Below are 17896 nucleotides of genomic sequence, written 5' to 3'. Positions count from 1 at the left end.
TGCAGACAGACCCTGCCCTTTCCTTTCTGTCTCCGTGTCTGTGGATTCTGTCGTGTGTGTGTGGGGGGGTCGTCAGGCTGACAATGGGAGCCTCTCTGCAGTGCTGACCTCTCAGTCCACCCTGCTTTCTGTAAGTACAGCCCCGCCGTTCACTTCTTCTTTTCTGGGATCGTGTTTGTTTGTCTGCTCGGAGTCCTCCATTTAGACTAGGAGCAGATGAATAATGGATCAGCCATCCTTACCAGCGTCTGAGCATTGACAAATCACAGAGAGGCTACTTGTTTGTCAGATCGCTGCCTTCTACTTTACTCCATTTTGCTAGAACCTGGAGGAACCCCACATTTAGTGAAGGGGTTTATTTCAGCTTCAGGCGCAGCTGTTAGACTAAAATACTCTGATTCTGTTAGCGCTTCCTCGACCAGCCCACACAGTTCTCCATTTTATCCTGCAGCCGGCTGGGCTCTGAGGCAGGTGGGCATCCTGCTGCAGTCTGAGGGCTGGGCTCTGTAATCAACCATACATGCATCCTCCTTTGTTTACAGGATTATTCAGCTTCCCTTGCTTGTCTGTGCTGAATTTATATGAAGCCTGCTGCAGCTTTCAGACTAGGCTCATGGGAATCTGCATGTTGCTTAGACTCCTATCATTCATTGTACTGCAGCAACAGCATCAGGCAATGCATCATTTCAGCACCACGGGCCCAGACTGTTAGCAGATGCTTTTGTGGTTCAGTATGTCTTTGTTCTTGAGGATGACTCATCACTATGTATGATTATATTTAACATTTGTCTTATTGTGTGAATAAAAGAGGCGTTAGGCTGTTTTTTTCCTTCGCACTGGGTCACTGAGAGGTTCCCAGACAGTCCTGGATGCTGCACCCAAGGATGGATACTTAGCAGTTGTTACAGGTCTGTGTCAAGCTTTAGTGGTTGTTTTAGACTTTGAATAAACAGGAAGCTACATTCATGTCTTTAATTTTTTTAAATTGTATTTATATATAAGTTTTAGGTATCGATTTGCAAGAGAACTGAGGAGGAAACAAGATTGATGCGTGTCACTCACTGGAGAAAGCTTGGATTTAGCCTCGGCAGTGAGCAGATAAACAGAATATGATCGAAAGCACAGTGAAGACGACGCAACAAGGACCCCGTCATTTTAAAATCAACACCCATTGAAGTCACAGTCCAAAGCAAACAAAAAATAATTGAATGCATGAAAAACATTTATAGAAAGATCATTTGGGATCATTGCACATTCTTTTCCAACAATCTAATTACATAAATAAATTAGTGAGACGCATGGACATGTGTTATGTATTTGTAAAATCTTCCATGAAATTTTAGTTTTGAATTTTATGACCAGTTACTCAAAACTATTTCAATAATTTCAAACATTACCCTTTCAGAAACGGAATAAACATGATAAATAGCCAATTTGAAAGTGACAAATAGTGACAAAGACACCAAATCTATGATGATATCTGGAGACCTAACTAATCATCTGAATGAGTTTCTTTTCATCCAGGGTCTCTGTGCCTGACAATGTGATTGTATTCATCTCAAACGTTGAGTAATTTAGCTCTGCTCTTAAGATTGATCAAATCCAATCATCATGAGGTTACTCCACACCATATACAACACATTACAAAGAAAAGTTCACTGGGGAGGAGTTTTTTTTTTATCTTTAAAAAATTCAAAATTCTTTCAGAATTTGGTTAATTTTAGAAAAATGCATTTAAAGAATCAATAGATCTGTACACTTGTATAATCTGTAATTTTGTCATCTTATAGGCCTTTAAACAGCCCCAATAAAAAAAATATTTTGCTTAGGTGTTAAAATAATTACACAGTGCAATTATTCTGACGTTCTAGTTTGTAGCATACATCTAGAACTCATAGTATTTTTTTTATTAAACCACACACTTGTGTGTTTAAATGAACTGTCAAACCAAAATAAAACTCGCCATGCAATCCAAATAGTCCCTGGTCATGCGTGGAAGTTGTCATGCTTTGTTTCTAATCTCCAAGATGATTAATGCACTCCAGTGCATCACACAGTCCACTGGTAATCAAATCAGCAAGTGAAACACTGTCTGTGTGTGTGTCAAAGGACAACACATTAATGTGACATGAGCTGCAGAGTGAGCGATGCATTTGTTTTGTTGCTCTTACTGCAGGTGAATGAGCGTTGGCGGCAGTGCTCGTGCATCCATCGACTTTTTGCAAACTCTGCAGTGCATGTTGTGCCTGCAGACCTGCATGCCGCAGAGTCTTCTTCCAATGTTTCTCATAATGGGATCATAATGGGAAGACCCACATACTGTATAATATGCTGACGTGACGCGGTCACACTGACACTTTGTTGACTCGAGAGTTGTCAGAACGTATCAGTTTGACGTCTGCAAACAGAAAGATTATTCCAGCCTTTATTAGGTCAGGTGTTAATGTTGTGGAGACTCACTTTAGCACTTGTTTTTTTTTTTTTAAGGTTAGCACCTAGATTTGAAGAGTTAGGAAGAAAACAATGTACAACAAAAATAAAATATACACTCTAAAAACCGCTGGGTTAAAAACACAATAAAATTTTCAAGCCAGTGCTGGGTCAAATTTGTACCAAGCAGACCATGGGTGTTTTTAACTCAGCACGGCTGGATTATCAGTTTGACCAAACATACCAGGTTTACGTTTTCTGCCCAACAATTGTGGTTAAAATAACTAACCTGTTGAAAAAGTGCAGGTATAAAAAACATATAAAAATCTGGGTTCTGTGATAATTACATCTCGGGGTAGCTAGCTGGTGCTAACTGCTTTTAGCATCAGCTAGCTAGTACCGACTAATTATTTAATTACTTACTTAATTAATTAATTAAATTATTAATTTTTGTAACCCAAAGTCACTATCTTGTGCAAATTAAAGTTATTAACAGGTTCTTACAAGCTGTTTTTATCATATAATCTTTACTTCTTAAATCTTAAGGCAGAGGTCTCGTTACGTTAAATTTGGTCGACTTCTGGCATAAAATGGCAGACGATGAAGAATGGCATGACCTATCTTTAGCTCAACTTGAACTTTCCAATCAATATTTGGTCAAACCAACTCGTATGACCCAACAGATTTAGCCCAACATTTGAACTAATTAAATTATCGGTGTGTAATATTCAGTATGAACACTAAGTCCAGGTTTCTCCAGTGAGCTAGTTGAAAATATTATAATATGACACAAACAGCTGTGAATTTTTAGTCTCAGTAGATGCTAAGTAACCAGTGTACTGTTTTATTGTCATGACCCTTCAGACACAGACTGATGCAGTGAGACAGACTTTCAAATGATGCTGTGCCTTTAAAGCAGAGTTTGTCAGCTGTAGTTGGAGTTGCTGTGTTGTGTGAATAATGATTGATGAGTCATCACAGATCCAGGCACCGTTAAACGCTCCTCAGCCTCCTCTGAACAATCAAACCAAAAATATGAGCAGAAATGTTCTCTGAATAATATTGGAAGTACGTATGAGATGGCGAAGCCTGTCGTATTCGATGAATGGTTTCTGAGGCAAAGCTTTGGCAGCTTATCTGCAGCCTTTCTCACTTTCATCATCTTTTCCTTCTCATTCAATCAGTTTTGTGTCACTCCCTAAAACTAAAAACTGCCCATGCAGAGTGCAGGAACAATTACTGTTTGAAGACACATGACCAATGGCTTGAAATGCAAACTGCAATCTATTTTTAAACACCTTCTAGGCAGCATATCGTTGAGGGCCAGAACTTTAGACTTCAGGTACGACAGACTTTTGCCAAAGTTGGACACTTGAGGACACAGTGAACTGCTGAAATAAATGATGCAGGGTTTCCTTGCTGCTGTGCCACAAACACTGTACATCAGATATTAGAGAGTCATCGAGACATATTGTACTTATAATCTAACCCAGAGAAACAGAAGTTATTTAAAATGTGTTGCAGGCATACTGACTGGGTGTCAATACTTTTTACTCAGAGAAAGAGGAAGGGAAGAGGAAAATACTTTTAATGGGCCTTGAAGCAAACACATCCTGGAATCTCAAGTAGTCACACAAACGGAATGACATTACTAATCAACAGATTATGGCCGCTCTAAAGGGACAGCTTCCTGTTCTGTTTCTATTGTTAGTCAGCTTTCTGCAGGATCAAAATATTTCACTCTAAAATAAATGTTAATCACTTTTAATACCTGCTTTTGAATGCTATTCTTAAAGTAGCTTTAATTAAGTATTATATTATTAACAGTATCAATCCATTTTAATACCAAGTCCTGGTATCAAGTCAAAAATACAGTTTTAATTTTCCAACTCTTATAATAATAAATATGTGGGAACCTCCATTCAAGCACCTAATTTTGTTATTCCAAAGCAGAAAATGCAAATTTGCAACAAAATGCTCCTTTAAAACCATCCTGTTTTAATAAATATGTTTACTACCAAATTTGAAGTCTATGCTAATATTATTTTAAACAACTAATTTTATGAACTAACTGAAGAGATCAAATAGAAAAATACATTAAATGGTTCTGTGATTGACCTGTGACCTGTCCAGGACATATAACCCGCCTACAGATTCATGTTCGGGCTGCTGTTTAATATATTGTATTATTTTAAATTCATTCAACCTTTGTTTAGACAGTCTCGGGACTTATTTACAAGAGAGATCTGATTTCTTAACAAATGAACAAATAATTAGTGTTTAGTGTAGGGATGCATGATATTGTATTTTTGGCTGATATCTGATATTCCAATATGTTAAAACTTATTTGGCTGATAGCGGATACCGATATTTTATATACTTTACTTTGTCAGAACATAGCCCTCTTATTTAGGCTTATTTGCTACAAAAATTGTGTAACAGCTGTAAGACCTGGTGACATATATTCAGTAACAGTCATGATATGTATAGCACTTTAACTTATATTAAATGAAAAGTGTTAAATGTTATTTATTAGCATTAGTCACCTGCGATGCTGTCTCACTTGTGGAGGCTTGTTCCAGGTTCCTAGCTGCAGTGTGGGATCCTCTGCACTCTTGTGCATAAAGAATAGCCTTTTTAAATTCAAAGTTTTTGTCTATCCATGGTGCCATAAGACTAATCATGCTAACGGGGCTAACATGACGTCCAAACGTTTGCGGTAAAACTCACCCAAGTGCTATCGGCTATTAGCTTCTCAATGACGTCAGAAATGACAGCTTGTAACTTGGGTAAAGATACGTCAGAAAAATATCTCCAACTGGGGACGATGTAGCGAGGCTCAACGTAGTCTAAAAATCTTCGGAATCCAGCATCCTTAATGAAAAAAACCCTTCCACACCACCGCCATTTTGACTTCTTCCTCTCCGCCGTGATCAGATCAGGTAGGCGCACGTGAGGTCATCACGTTGTGCTGGCGCTGCAGGCATTCGGGGAGTGGTGGCGCAGAGGTTAGAGAGGTGGGCCTGTGATCCGAAGATCGCCGGTTCACACCCCGGCCCCGACAACATCAAAATTGTGGGTGGGGTAGGTGAAACACCCACACTTGCCCCCACCCTCATTCGCCCCACTCTGGGCCCATGAGCAAGGCCCTTAACCCCCACCATGTGCTCCTAAAACAGGTCTCTCTTGAAAATGACTTCTCGTGGCTCAATGAGACTAACCTGGATAAATAAAGGCTAAATGAAAAAAAAAAAATTCTTGTCACTGGATTGCCATACAAAAACAGCGCCTTTTATATCGGTGATTATTTTGATGGAATGTCCGATGTCCAATATTTAACTTTAACGCTAATATTGGCCGTTACCGATACCATGCCGATAATATCATGCAACCCTAGTTTAGTGTACATATATCTTAGGTCCTTAAGCCTATCATTTAGCCTTCTATTTAGTGTATATCTTAGATCCTTAAATACTGTTTCTTTTTATACTTCATATTTTTGCTATTTTGGAGTGTAGCTGGGACCTTGAGTACACACTTTTGTTCCACCTCATGTACCACATGTGATGCGAATAATAATTCCTTGAACTTGAACTTGAGCAATGAGAGCTGGAGATAAGCAACGGCTCCCCTGCTACCCTGAATGAAAAAGTGTGTAAAAGAAAGTGGATGGACGGATATTAGATGGTTTTATGGAACAAAATGTATTAGATTTTCAGTATTGAAATCAAAGTTACTGCATTTGCTAATCAGAATTGTTGAAGTGCACACATTTTGTGGTTGTCTGATTATGACCATGTGGTGATTTTTTTTTTAAAATGAAATGTCTTAAAGTGATGGGAAAATTAAAACATGGGGGAGAAAAGCAGCAGGCCTTTTGTTCCGCCCCAGTTATTCTCTAAACCTTGCATAACTTATTTTAATGACAAATTACAAAGTACCATTTTCACCCAACAGAAGTAATCTAAAAAAGTTAAATCTGGTCCTCTGGACATTCAGAGGACCAGATTTAACTTTTTTAGATTTTTCTACCTGGATTATTGAGCATGCATCAGAAACAGAAGTAATGCTTTTATTTATTAGATTTTAGTGATTGGATTGAAAACTAGTTTTACTGCTGCCTTGATTTAGAGCTCAAATCCCAAAGGGCTACTTAGCTGCATGGTCTACTAGTAAACAGTCAGATTACACTGAGGACACAATTTTCTGTAATTGTGAGATCATGTTATCCAATTAAAGCATTTGTACAAAACATTCTGATTGTCAGAAGAATTAAGTAAGCAACTGAGACAGGTCTCTCTTGTAAATGAGTCCTCGAGGCTCAATGGGAACTAACCTATATAAATAAAGGTTGAAAAAAAAAACATACCGTCATGAAATACTTAAATACCATCTAGTCTATGGTTTCATTGCAAGTCATGTATTATAGATTTTTTTAAATGTGGAAACAATGTATTTTTCGTTGTGGGTGTAATGGTGTCAACTGAATCTGGTAGTCTCAGTAATCCAGATGGCAGACTGGACCTGACCCCGCAGGAGTACATTAATCCACTTAACTGCAAATCAGGGTGAGAGTGGCAGATAATGCTTTTATAGTCAAACAGCTGAATTTATTGACCTTTACATGCTGTAGATTTCTGATAAATGAAAGAAAATGGGATACAGCGTAGCAACAATAGACCTAATACGTATTTGTTTCGGTCATGATTCATAGATATTAGGTTTCTCCCAACCTTAAAGGTATATTAAAGTTCTTTGATACCTTCTAAGGACTGCTGTCAGGGAGAGACGGTTTATAAAGAACGACTATCTTTCTGTGGTGAAGCAAGTGGGAGTAACTCAGGCTGGTGGGAGGACAGAGAGGCAGCGTGGAAGGGAAGCAAAGGTGATGGTGGTGGTGGTGGGGAATTGTTGCAATCCCCAAGCCCAGCCCGCCAACATAGGAGGAGCCTTAGGGCTTTGGCTCATCCAGCTTCCTCCTGATGTCACTGTTCGTGGAGTAGCACAGAGAGGGGAGGCAGCTAAAGGGGGAGGCTCAGAGGGCTGGGCTTGTTCTGTGGACAGTGAAAGGAGTTCAGCAGAGGCCTTCTAATCGCTTGGGAAGCAGCAACAATAGAGCCTGTGTCTGACAAAAAAATCTATAAGATGTTTGTGGTTGAGTTGAGGTCTGGTGACACTTTAAAAGCATCTATACATTTGAAAGAGTGAAAAGAAAAATGACAGGATAATGAATAACGAAGGGAAAATATGAAGGGAGGGACATTTTTATGGGGTTGACTGTAAGAAGAACTGGAATGCTATTGTTAGCGCTTGCTTGTTCTGTGTGCTGCAGACAGGGACAGCTGCATCAGAGGCCTTTTTTCTGCATGTGAAATGGGCAGCCTGTCTCACTGAGGGTCAGACAGACAGGTGGTTCCTGAACTTGGCCTGCTGTTTGGAGGCAGGGGAAGGAACAAGAAGGAATTTGAGGAGTGGCCTTGTAAAGCTTTGTGCTTCCTCTTCTTACCCTAAAAAAATAAAGGTTTTAGACACGTTTATTAAAGTACAGTTATTGTTTATAGGAGTAAAAAACGTTAAAAAGCTCAGATTCAGGATAGTTAGACTTATCTCAGGTTAGTGCAAGAAAACAGCCGTATCATGGGCTGCTAACAGTTGTGTTGGTGCAGGATTAAACTTGTAGGGATGTAAAAAAGATAATCATGCATCAGGATATAATGTTCAGTCCACTACTTTAAATATACTACACAGATAAATTTAGATCAGAGCAGAAGAAGCTAATTAATTTTTGCTTCAGATCAAGGACTGGATCTCTTCTTTTATACTTAGATTAAGTTCACTCTTTGAAATTTTAGCAAAAACCATTGTGGTTTAAAGTCCAGGGTTCCTATGCAGTCTTGAAAAGTTTGGAATTTGGTTTTAGCATTTTCCATCCGTTATCTTTACCCCTTTCTTCCTTTCCGGGTCGCTGTGTGTCGCTGGTGCCCAATGTGCAGAAGTAAGTGCAATGTGTTGTCATCATTGTATGTTCCCAGACAAATTAGTTCTCTGCATTTAACCTATCTCACCTGGGATACACTCGGGTGGAGCAGTCGGCTTCTATGCAAGCGCCCGGGGAGCAATTAGGGATTAGGTGACTTGCTCAGAGACACCACGACATGTGGGAATGGCTGGGGATCGTACTTGGGACTTTTGGGTCCCGAGTCAGCTGCCCTATACCCTATCTCGGCCCGTAACTGTGCGAGATGTGGGGGACATCCTGGATGGGTCACAACACAAGTCCATCACTGGGACACATAGAGACAAACCACCATTCACACACTCTCTCACACCTAGGGACAATTTAGTAACCAGTTAGCCTAAAAAGCAGGATTTTGGTCTGTGGGAAGAAACCAGAGAACCTGGAGAAAACCCACACATGCACAGAATGAACATGTGATCTCCATCCGGAAAGGTATGAAAAAAATAAAGAGTAGGGGAAAAAAAAGATTAGCATTTCCAGACTGTTGCTTTTTAAAGGTTTAATTCAAAATTCCCCCCAAAAATGTATAGAGCAGAACAGTGTATTTCACAATAATTGTATAAAAAAGATGGACACAGTCATCATGGTGTCCATTTTCAGCTCATCTACCCAACTGAGCCGCACACTAAAGTTTTTAGCCATCAGCATTGTAGATTATAAGTCTTACATTGAGAACCCAGATGTGTAGAGGCTCAAACTGCTTTATTGGTTCATTTAAAATGGTTTGACCTCTAGTGACAAGGTTTACACCAAATATCCCCCCTTTATGTGTTTTTAGGCAATACTGTTAACCTCAAGTTACTCTCAGTAAGAGCACCTTGAATGATACATGGCTGTACAACTGCAGATTATTACCATGAATGGTACATTATGTAACGTTTCAGTCGTAAGGCAGGCCGCTCTTAAAGCATACAACAGATTTTCTTTTAAAATATAAAACATACACTATAAACTGGAAATTAGTTTTACCAAATGAACATGATTTTCTTCAAAATAAGCATTTAACCCTATTAGCATGACCATAAACTAATTAGATAAACTTAAAATAAAATTTCTGCTCTTTGTCTTATGTGTGTAGTGAGTTGAGATGATTTTGAGTTGTACAGTTCTTCTAAACTATTGTCACGTTTTGACATCCTCATGGTTTGATTGTTTTTGCAACATGATTTGCCACAAGGAAAATACATTTTCAGTGTTTCTTAAAATATAAGTGGCTTTAAACATCTGTTAAGTTCCTGGGAAAAAACAATGCGGACATGTTCTTGTTTTTAGTTTTCTACACCGTCTTACAACCTAGCTGTTTTTTTTTAATTACATTTTCTTTTAAATACCATTTTATTTTCACTTGTTAAACAAACAAACAAAAAAATCTCAGTTTGTACGCATCCTTTATGATTGTCTATTGTTGTCTTTGTTGTCCACTGATGTCATCACTCTTTGTTGAAATCAGGTCTCTCTTGTAAATGAGTCCCCGAGGCTCAATGGGATTAACCTGACTAAATAAAGGTTGAATGATTGAAAAATATGTATATTTTTTACATTTCTGCAAAGTATCAACTAATCACCAATCAATCAACCAAATGAGTTAAATCTTTTTTATATTATTTTGTTGTTGTCTTGTTTTAAGTTGTTTTTAAGAACCATGACAGTACATTTAAAAATATTTCATAAGAACATCAAAGTTCATGCTCAATAATCCAGGTAAAACAAAAAATCCAACAAAATTAAGTTAGGTCCTCTGGACAGTTTCTTTTTGTTTGTTTGTTATTGAAGCGTTTCGTCCTTCATCCAAAGGACTTCATCAGTCCGTGGAAGCCGAAACATTTCAACAAAAAAACGAAACCGTCCAGAGGACCCAACTTAATTTTGTTGGATGTTTTACCTGGATTATTGAGCATTAATTTTGATGTTTTGAACCACTTTGGCTATGGCTGCCTCAGAGGAGTCAATGGGGGGAAAGGGTGGACTCCAGAAACCATTTTATCACTATAAAACTAGTTGGCCCACTATGTGAGTAAACCACTTATGGGACTGAGTTTTTTGTGGCTCCTTGGACTGATGAAGTCCTATGGATGAAGGATGAAACATTTCAACAACAACAAAAAGAAACCGTCCAGAGGACCTGACTTTACTTTGTTGGATTTTACAAGAACCTAATATTTCATGTGATATTTTCCTTTTGGTGGTGCAAAGAAATTTGGAAAAGAATGAGGCCAAAAATCACCATTTAACATGGTTTTTACTTAAAATATCAGCACATACTGTTTGTGAAGCTGCTCTGTAAATCCACATCGTGCTCATGTGCAATATGACAGATGTACAACCCGTCATAGGCACATTGAGTTAATCTGTGCTTGACCCAGTGATACAGTTTCATGTGACAGCAACTCTGCCATCTGAGAGACCCAGCAAGACATGCACTCATCCTGGATGTCAAGTAAATATTGAAACTGACACTCTGTAAGGAGTGAAACAAATCATGCATCTCAATTTTTTCTTATAACCACGGTACAGTATGTACAATATTTATATAAAATGATCTGAGAGCAGAAATGTTGGGTCATTTAAAAGAGTGTCAAATTTTTCTACTCTGTGGTACAGTATTTATCACATGCTTTGGTTCCCACTGCAGTAGCTTACTGGGAATTTTTACTTATGAAGTCAAATGACCTGTGGCTGAAAGGCTCACATCACTGAAATAGTTTGCTGTGGGGGAGCATAAAATGTCAGTAGATACAGGGCTTAAAGGAGGTTTTATATTGCCGACATTACTATGACTCATTCCTTCCTTTAGTTTGCTCAAGCAAATACACCCTTCTCACCCCGTATGAACATTTCCTCAAGGCTTCCTTAACATTTCCTTTGTTTCTTCCACTTCTTGTGTGCAGATTCAGTGGTCCCCGCTCCCCATTTGAATGTCAGTCATTATGGCCAAGCGTGAGACCAGCAGCACCAGCCCTGTCGTCAGGCAGATAGACAAGCAGTTTTTGGTCTGCAGCATCTGTTTGGACCGTTACCACAACCCAAAGGTTCTGCCCTGCCTGCACACGTTCTGTGAGAAGTAAGCTCTCAATATTCAATTCGGTTGTATTTTCATTCAACCTCGAGTAATGAATCATCTGCATTTCTCTTTAATTTATTTCGTTTTATTTCAGGTGTCTACAGAACTACATCCCTCCCCAGTCTTTGACGCTCTCCTGTCCAGTATGCAGACAGACGTCTATCTTGCCCGAGAAGGGTGTTGCAGCGCTGCAGAACAACTTCTTTATCACAAACCTAATGGAAGTGTTACAACGAGACCCAGAATGCAGTCGAGCCGAGGCGTGCAATGTCCTTGAGTCGGCCAATGCAGCTACAACCTGTCAGCCCCTTTCTTGTCCCAACCACGAGGGGAAGGTGAGCCAAAAGGACTAGATTTGTCATCACATCAGTTACAAACTAACAACATCTTTTATAAGACCGTATGACGTTCATATATCTTGTGCTCTACTGCACCATCTGCAGGTTATGGAGTTTTACTGTGAGTCATGTGAGACAGCCATGTGTCTGGAGTGTACAGAAGGTGAACACAGGGAACATGTGACCGTTCCTCTGAGGGATGTGCTGGAGCAGCACAAGTCAGCTCTGAAAAATCAGCTCGACACTGTGCGCAACAGGTGTGGCGTTCAGGGTTTTAAGCAATAATAAGTTTGTTTCCTTTGGAAGATTGTAGACGATTAAAGGTAAGAAATATCTCTGATGTGAAAGTTTTATTCAGTGTTGGTCTTTCCTCTGGCAGACTACCTCAGCTGACAGCTGCCATTGAGCTTGTTAATGAGATCTCAAAGCAACTAACGGGGAGGAAAAACGATGCGGTGAATGAAATCAGTAATACTTTTGATGAGCTTGAGAAGGCGTTACACCAACGCAAGACTGCTCTCATTACTGAGGTGGAAAACATCTGCAGCAGCAAGCAGAAGGTTAGAAAACACTAGAATGTTTTCCATATTGTTGCTTAAGTAATACCTTATCAGTGCAAACCGACTTTCCTCCTGCATTTGTCTGTTAGGTGCTTCAGAGTCAGCTGACTTCTTTACTACAGGGCAAAGAAAACATTGAAAGCAGCTGCAACTTCACAGAGCATGCCCTCAGTCATGGCAGTGCCACTGAGGTCCTGTTGGTTCAGAAACAAATGGGTGAGCGGGTCAGTGCTCTGGCGAGACACAGCTTTCCAGAGCATCCACATGAAAATGGACACTTAGAATGCCAAGTAGAGACGGATGGACTGAGGCGCTCCATTCAGAACCTGGGGGTCCTCATCACAACAGGAGCTGTCGGCCACACAAGTGTTGCCACCGGTGAAGGCCTGCGACACGCAGTGGTTGGCCAGCACACCACCATTACTGTCACCACTAAAGACAAGGATGGAGAGTTGGTGAAAACTGGGAACGCTGCTCTCAGAGCAGAAATAGTCTCTACAGACGGCGCGTGCACGGAAGCGGAGGTGGTGGACAACAAGAATGGCACCTACGAGGTCGGGTACGCCATCCGCTCTGAGGGAGAGTTCACCTTCTCCTTGCTGTTATATCACCAGCCTGTGCGGGGGAGTCCGTTCCGTTTGCGTGCCGTCAAGCCGTCAGACGTCCTGCAGTCGCCAGATGATGTGAAGAGAAGAGTGAAGTCCCCGAGTGGAGGAGGAGGTCATGTTCGACAGAAGGCTGTGCGCAGGCCCTCCAGCATGTACAGCACCACCAAGAAAAAGGAAAACCCAATAGAAGATGAGCTGATCTACAGAGTTGGTGGGTGGGAATCTGTTAAGGCAGATATTTAATTCAATTTTATTCAGCCAAGCTGTATGGTGTTTTTATACATGTGAACAGACCTTTTTTCTAAATAAAAGCTAAGACTGTTGAGACGGATCATGAGGATTACACTGCAAAATGAAATATAAAATGTTTTGTATTTAATTGGAAACATTAAAGCACTCTGTCTTGGCAGGAACGAGAGGGCGAGACAAAGGAGAATTCACAAACCTTCAGGGGATTTCTGCCTCCAGTAATGGGCGGATTGTTGTTGCTGACAGCAACAACCAGTGTATACAGGTTCTTACTTGTTTTTTTGATTTTTAAACAAATCTTTTTCATCAGCTAGATTCTGGAAAACTGATTTATTTTTGATATTTAGGTGTTTTCCAATGATGGCCAATTTAAGATGAGGTTTGGAGTAAGGGGCCGATCACCAGGACAACTCCAGCGCCCAACGGGTGTGGCTGTCGACATGAATGGTGACATTATTGTAGCCGATTACGACAATAGATGGATTAGCATCTTCTCCTCAGATGGAAAATTCAAGGTGAGGCTGAAAAAAACATTTCTGTCACATGAATGTGAAAAATAAATAAATAAATGACCAAACTGCCTTGCTTGCTTACCGCAGAACAAAATCGGCGCTGGAAGATTGATGGGACCCAAAGGTGTGGCTGTGGATAAGAATGGACATATAATCACGGTTGATAATAAAGCCTGCTGTGTTTTCATCTTCCAATCCAATGGGAAGTTGGTGACCAAGTTCGGAGCCAGAGGAACTTCAGAGAGACACTTTGCAGGTATTGTGTTGTAGCTAGGGCAGATCTTCTCATTAGATCAAGCAGCAGGTATGAAGGCATGTGATTGGGCCAGATTTACACATTCTATTTGTTTTTTTTCAGGAATGTTTCTGTGATCACTTCCTTTACCACCTTTAATTTAACCTTTAATCATTTCCTGCATGTACACCTACATGTTTTTGGTTTATGTTAAATTTAATGCACACCTAATCAGCCTAGCACAGAACGGAACCATTAACAGGCAAAGATTTACAATACACGCTGATGCATGAAAATACTGGGTGTTTATCTTTGGGCATGACTGAGTAAGAACAATTATTTGCTTGCGTTTTTAGCTTTCAGTTTGACAGTGTTTTATTTCCGTTGTAGCTCGCCCGTGCTTGACATTTCTTTTCTCACTTGAACCCTTTTCTTTTCTTTTAGAGAAAAGTGGTGCAAACATTGCACTGGAATCAAAGCTTAGTAAATCTGGCCCTGTTTTCAGTAAGTAATCAATTCAATGTGAGAGTGGTCTGATGAAATAAACCTTCCTATATGTTAATTGATCATGCCCCACATCAGCCCATATGTTCTCTCTGAGATCTTTTTTTTTTTCCATCTTCTTCCCAAGTCCAAAAATAGTGTGGAACTTCCTCTCCTGTTGTAAAACAGTCGATGACTCATAGTTACTCTTTCCCTTTTCTGTCCCCTTGGCTCCTTTCAGGTCCTCACTTTGTGGCTGTAAACAACAAAAACGAGATAGTGGTCACAGATTTTCATAACCATTCAGTCAAGGTACGAGTTTTTGCCAGTTTATGCGCACATTATTTATCTTAATAAATTTTAACAACAAGCAAAGGTGGATTAAACCAAAAAAAAACCTTTGAGCATGAAGAACAAAAGGCTGCTGTGCCTAACTAACTTGGTTGCTTAAAATAATGTGTATGCTTTGTATTTATTGTGCATATTTTCCATCAAGTGTAACAGATCTCTTATTCGTTTTGTGTTTAATCTTGTTGACAGGTTTACAATGCCGATGGGGAGTTCCTGTATAAATTTGGCTCTCATGGTGAGGGGAACGGCCAGTTCAATGCACCAACGGGCGTGGCCGTAGATGCCAATGGAAACATCATTGTTGCTGATTGGGGCAACAGTCGTATCCAGGTTAGCTTGAAAAAACAATCATGAAGAGGATTTAAAGCTGTACAAGGTACTCACCCATCTTGTTCTATGCTGTAGGTGTTCGACAGCTCAGGGTCTTTCCTGTCCTACATCAACACGTCCGCTGATCCACTTTATGGCCCGCAGGGCTTGGCCCTTACATCTGACGGCCATGTGGCGGTGGCGGACTCTGGGAACCACTGCTTTAAAGTCTACCGCTACCTGCAGTAGAGCTTGGAGACAGCCATAACCACTGATGACGCAACAAATGTATTTCATCGGGCACAATGACATTTCCAGTAGAACCTTTCGATGTGCACATCAGCATATTTGTCAGATATAATTGCCACTTTGTTTTATCTTTATTATGTGTATTGAAGGTTTGCTCAGTAACGTAGCGTCCTCGGGACAAGTACTGACATAAACGTATGGACTGGCTTTTGTGTGATATTATAAAACCAGACTTTCTGTCCAGTTTGTCACTTTAGAATATAGACTGAAGTATTTAATCAGCTCAGACCTGTTCAGATGCATGAAGGTTTTTTCCCCCAGTTTCTAGGCAACAACACAATTGTTTTGACCAAAAGGTAGCTAATGCTTTCAGTGAAATGAACAAAGCTATGCTTCTGCAGCAATGAAATGTAAATGTTTTTATTTACTTGCATCTGTCATGAAATATAACCACCATCTGTGCATTGGTTTGCTGTATGTACTGTATATATTGTACATGAGTGTACATTGTACATATTAGATCACGCTGTATGTAAGTGCTATGCTTTAAAAACTCTTTGTTTTTTGCCTGTTCAGAGAGTGGCAGATGATGAAGGATCACTGGACTTTACGTGTGTGGCAGCTGTTGAAAAGGGAGCTTTGGACACATACTCAGCACATGCATTAAAGACGAGAGTCATTACGGAAGGAGCACAATGATCATTTTTGTTCATAACTGTTATTTTAAAAGGAAAAACAATGTAAAGTGCTAATTTATTTAATGTTTTACTAGCTCAGCCTTTAAGAAAATATTTTTTTCTGTTTCTTTAATTTTTTTTTTTTTTTCGTGTGAAACCTTACACCTTAAGGGGACATTTCCCCCAAAGCAGAATTCAGCATTTTGATATCAGCGTTGACACAGGTGGGCAGCTTATTTCCACACATAACCCATCTTTGTTTTGATTTTGGAAGCCATTTTTATTTTTTACCAATACAAGCAGTTTATAATTTTTTTCTTGAACAAAAGATCAGCTTTATTCAATGAGTGCTGTAACACAATGACAATTCTCAGGAAACACTTCTGAATCTGGTGGAAGTGTTAGTGCAACAACATTAGATGTTTTAATTTTTAATATGCACCAATGCAGCCAACTTGAAAAATTGTACTTTGCATCTAATGTCACGAAAATGATGGAGATGGAAAATGAATTCTGTTTTGAGGTGTTTGTTTCTTGTGACTTTAAAACAAACCTTACCAACTTTTATTGCTGTGAATGTCCATTTGTTCCATGACATCGGCTCACGAACACATGAACGCTTAAGAAAACTGCCTGAACTGATACGTTTGTGGTCTACTTGTCTCTTAAACATTAATTCTGTCATAATGCCAAAATATACCTTCAGTGCAAGAACTCATCCACTGGTGGTGCTGTTGTTGCTTCTGCTCCCCATCGTGTTCATTTGATGTAATATCTGAAAAGAAGTGCCACAGCAGAGCAGAGAACAATTGCAGTCAAGACTGTTTCCTTGTTCAAACTTACTATCAGTGCTTTATTTAATAACCAAATGCCAGGTATATGAGAGAAATTAGTCGGAGAAGACGCTGCTGGTTTTCATCTATTTGACCTGTTGCCAAACAGGAGCAAAATGCTCACCCCTTTTTAGATGTATCTAAAGTATTTTACCCTTCTCATATCTTTGTTTTCTTTATGAATATGCACTGGTAATAAAAGCACATGATTTAAAGAGCTGTCGTAATGAATGCCTACCCTTCCTATTTTAGCTGATTTTACAGGACGGGTCTAGTCGGAGACATTTCTGCTCCTCTTCACACTAAGTCTGATCAAAGATGCAACGCTTAAAACACAACTCATTAGGTTTTATATAAATTCTAATGGTATAAAACAATGCTTTATCATACTCTTATCAATAAGTTTACTGTATATTTTTTTAGTTTTACACGTTAGAATAAAGGAAAGGCTAAACTTAGGAAGAAAAAATATAAATGGCTGTGGTAAATATTTTCTGATAAAATTTTAATTTGGAAGAATTAAGCACATGTAGTGTATTTTTAGAATGAACAGTAATTAGGCCAGTTTATTGAATATTTATTTGTGACTCTGAATGTTTTATAATAAAGGCAGAAACTACAAATCTGTAATGAAAACAAATTTAATCAAATGCAAATTTTGACTTGTTCTTAGCGGAATGATGTCATAATTTCACAGATGGCCTTATTTAATGACTTATAATAATAATTAAGATGTAAGCAAAATATTCAGTTTTGCTTCAGTAACTTGCTGCAAAAGTCAAAAATGTTCAGTTTTCTGATGGATTTCAGAAGAAGGTAACAAGTTAACTAACTACTTAAGCAAACTGAGTATCGTGTTGCTCCACGTGTTGTTAGTATTGATATGTTGTAATTTTTATCTGCAAATTGCATATATTTAGACCGGAAAAATGCTTAAATTAGTTTTTCTATAAATATATTCATCTCCATATTATTTTTAGTC

The 17896-nt window shown here is 39.2% G+C and overlaps 1 protein-coding gene across 1 annotated transcript; it reads left to right on the top strand.

Annotated features, from left to right (window-relative positions):
• The first annotated feature begins 64 nt into the window (after window positions 1–64).
• On the top strand, window positions 65–16181 carry LOC119411347 (tripartite motif-containing protein 3). The gene is made up of 14 exons (XM_037678290.1): window positions 65–130; window positions 11338–11510; window positions 11605–11845; window positions 11954–12105; window positions 12228–12408; window positions 12498–13227; window positions 13427–13530; window positions 13613–13780; window positions 13865–14033; window positions 14457–14516; window positions 14737–14807; window positions 15036–15176; window positions 15252–15443; window positions 15981–16181. Exons 2-13 carry the CDS (start codon window positions 11365–11367, stop codon window positions 15402–15404), a joined length of 2316 nt encoding a protein of 771 aa, XP_037534218.1. The 5' UTR covers window positions 65–130; window positions 11338–11364; the 3' UTR covers window positions 15405–15443; window positions 15981–16181.
• Window positions 16182–17896: the final 1715 nt, after the last annotated feature.

This window comes from Nematolebias whitei, chromosome 6, assembly GCF_014905685.2.
Source record: "Nematolebias whitei isolate Nwh7 chromosome 6, NemWhi1, whole genome shotgun sequence".
NCBI classification, from domain to species: Eukaryota; Metazoa; Chordata; class Actinopteri; order Cyprinodontiformes; family Rivulidae; genus Nematolebias; species Nematolebias whitei.
This window is presented reverse-complemented; position numbering and strand designations above follow the sequence as displayed.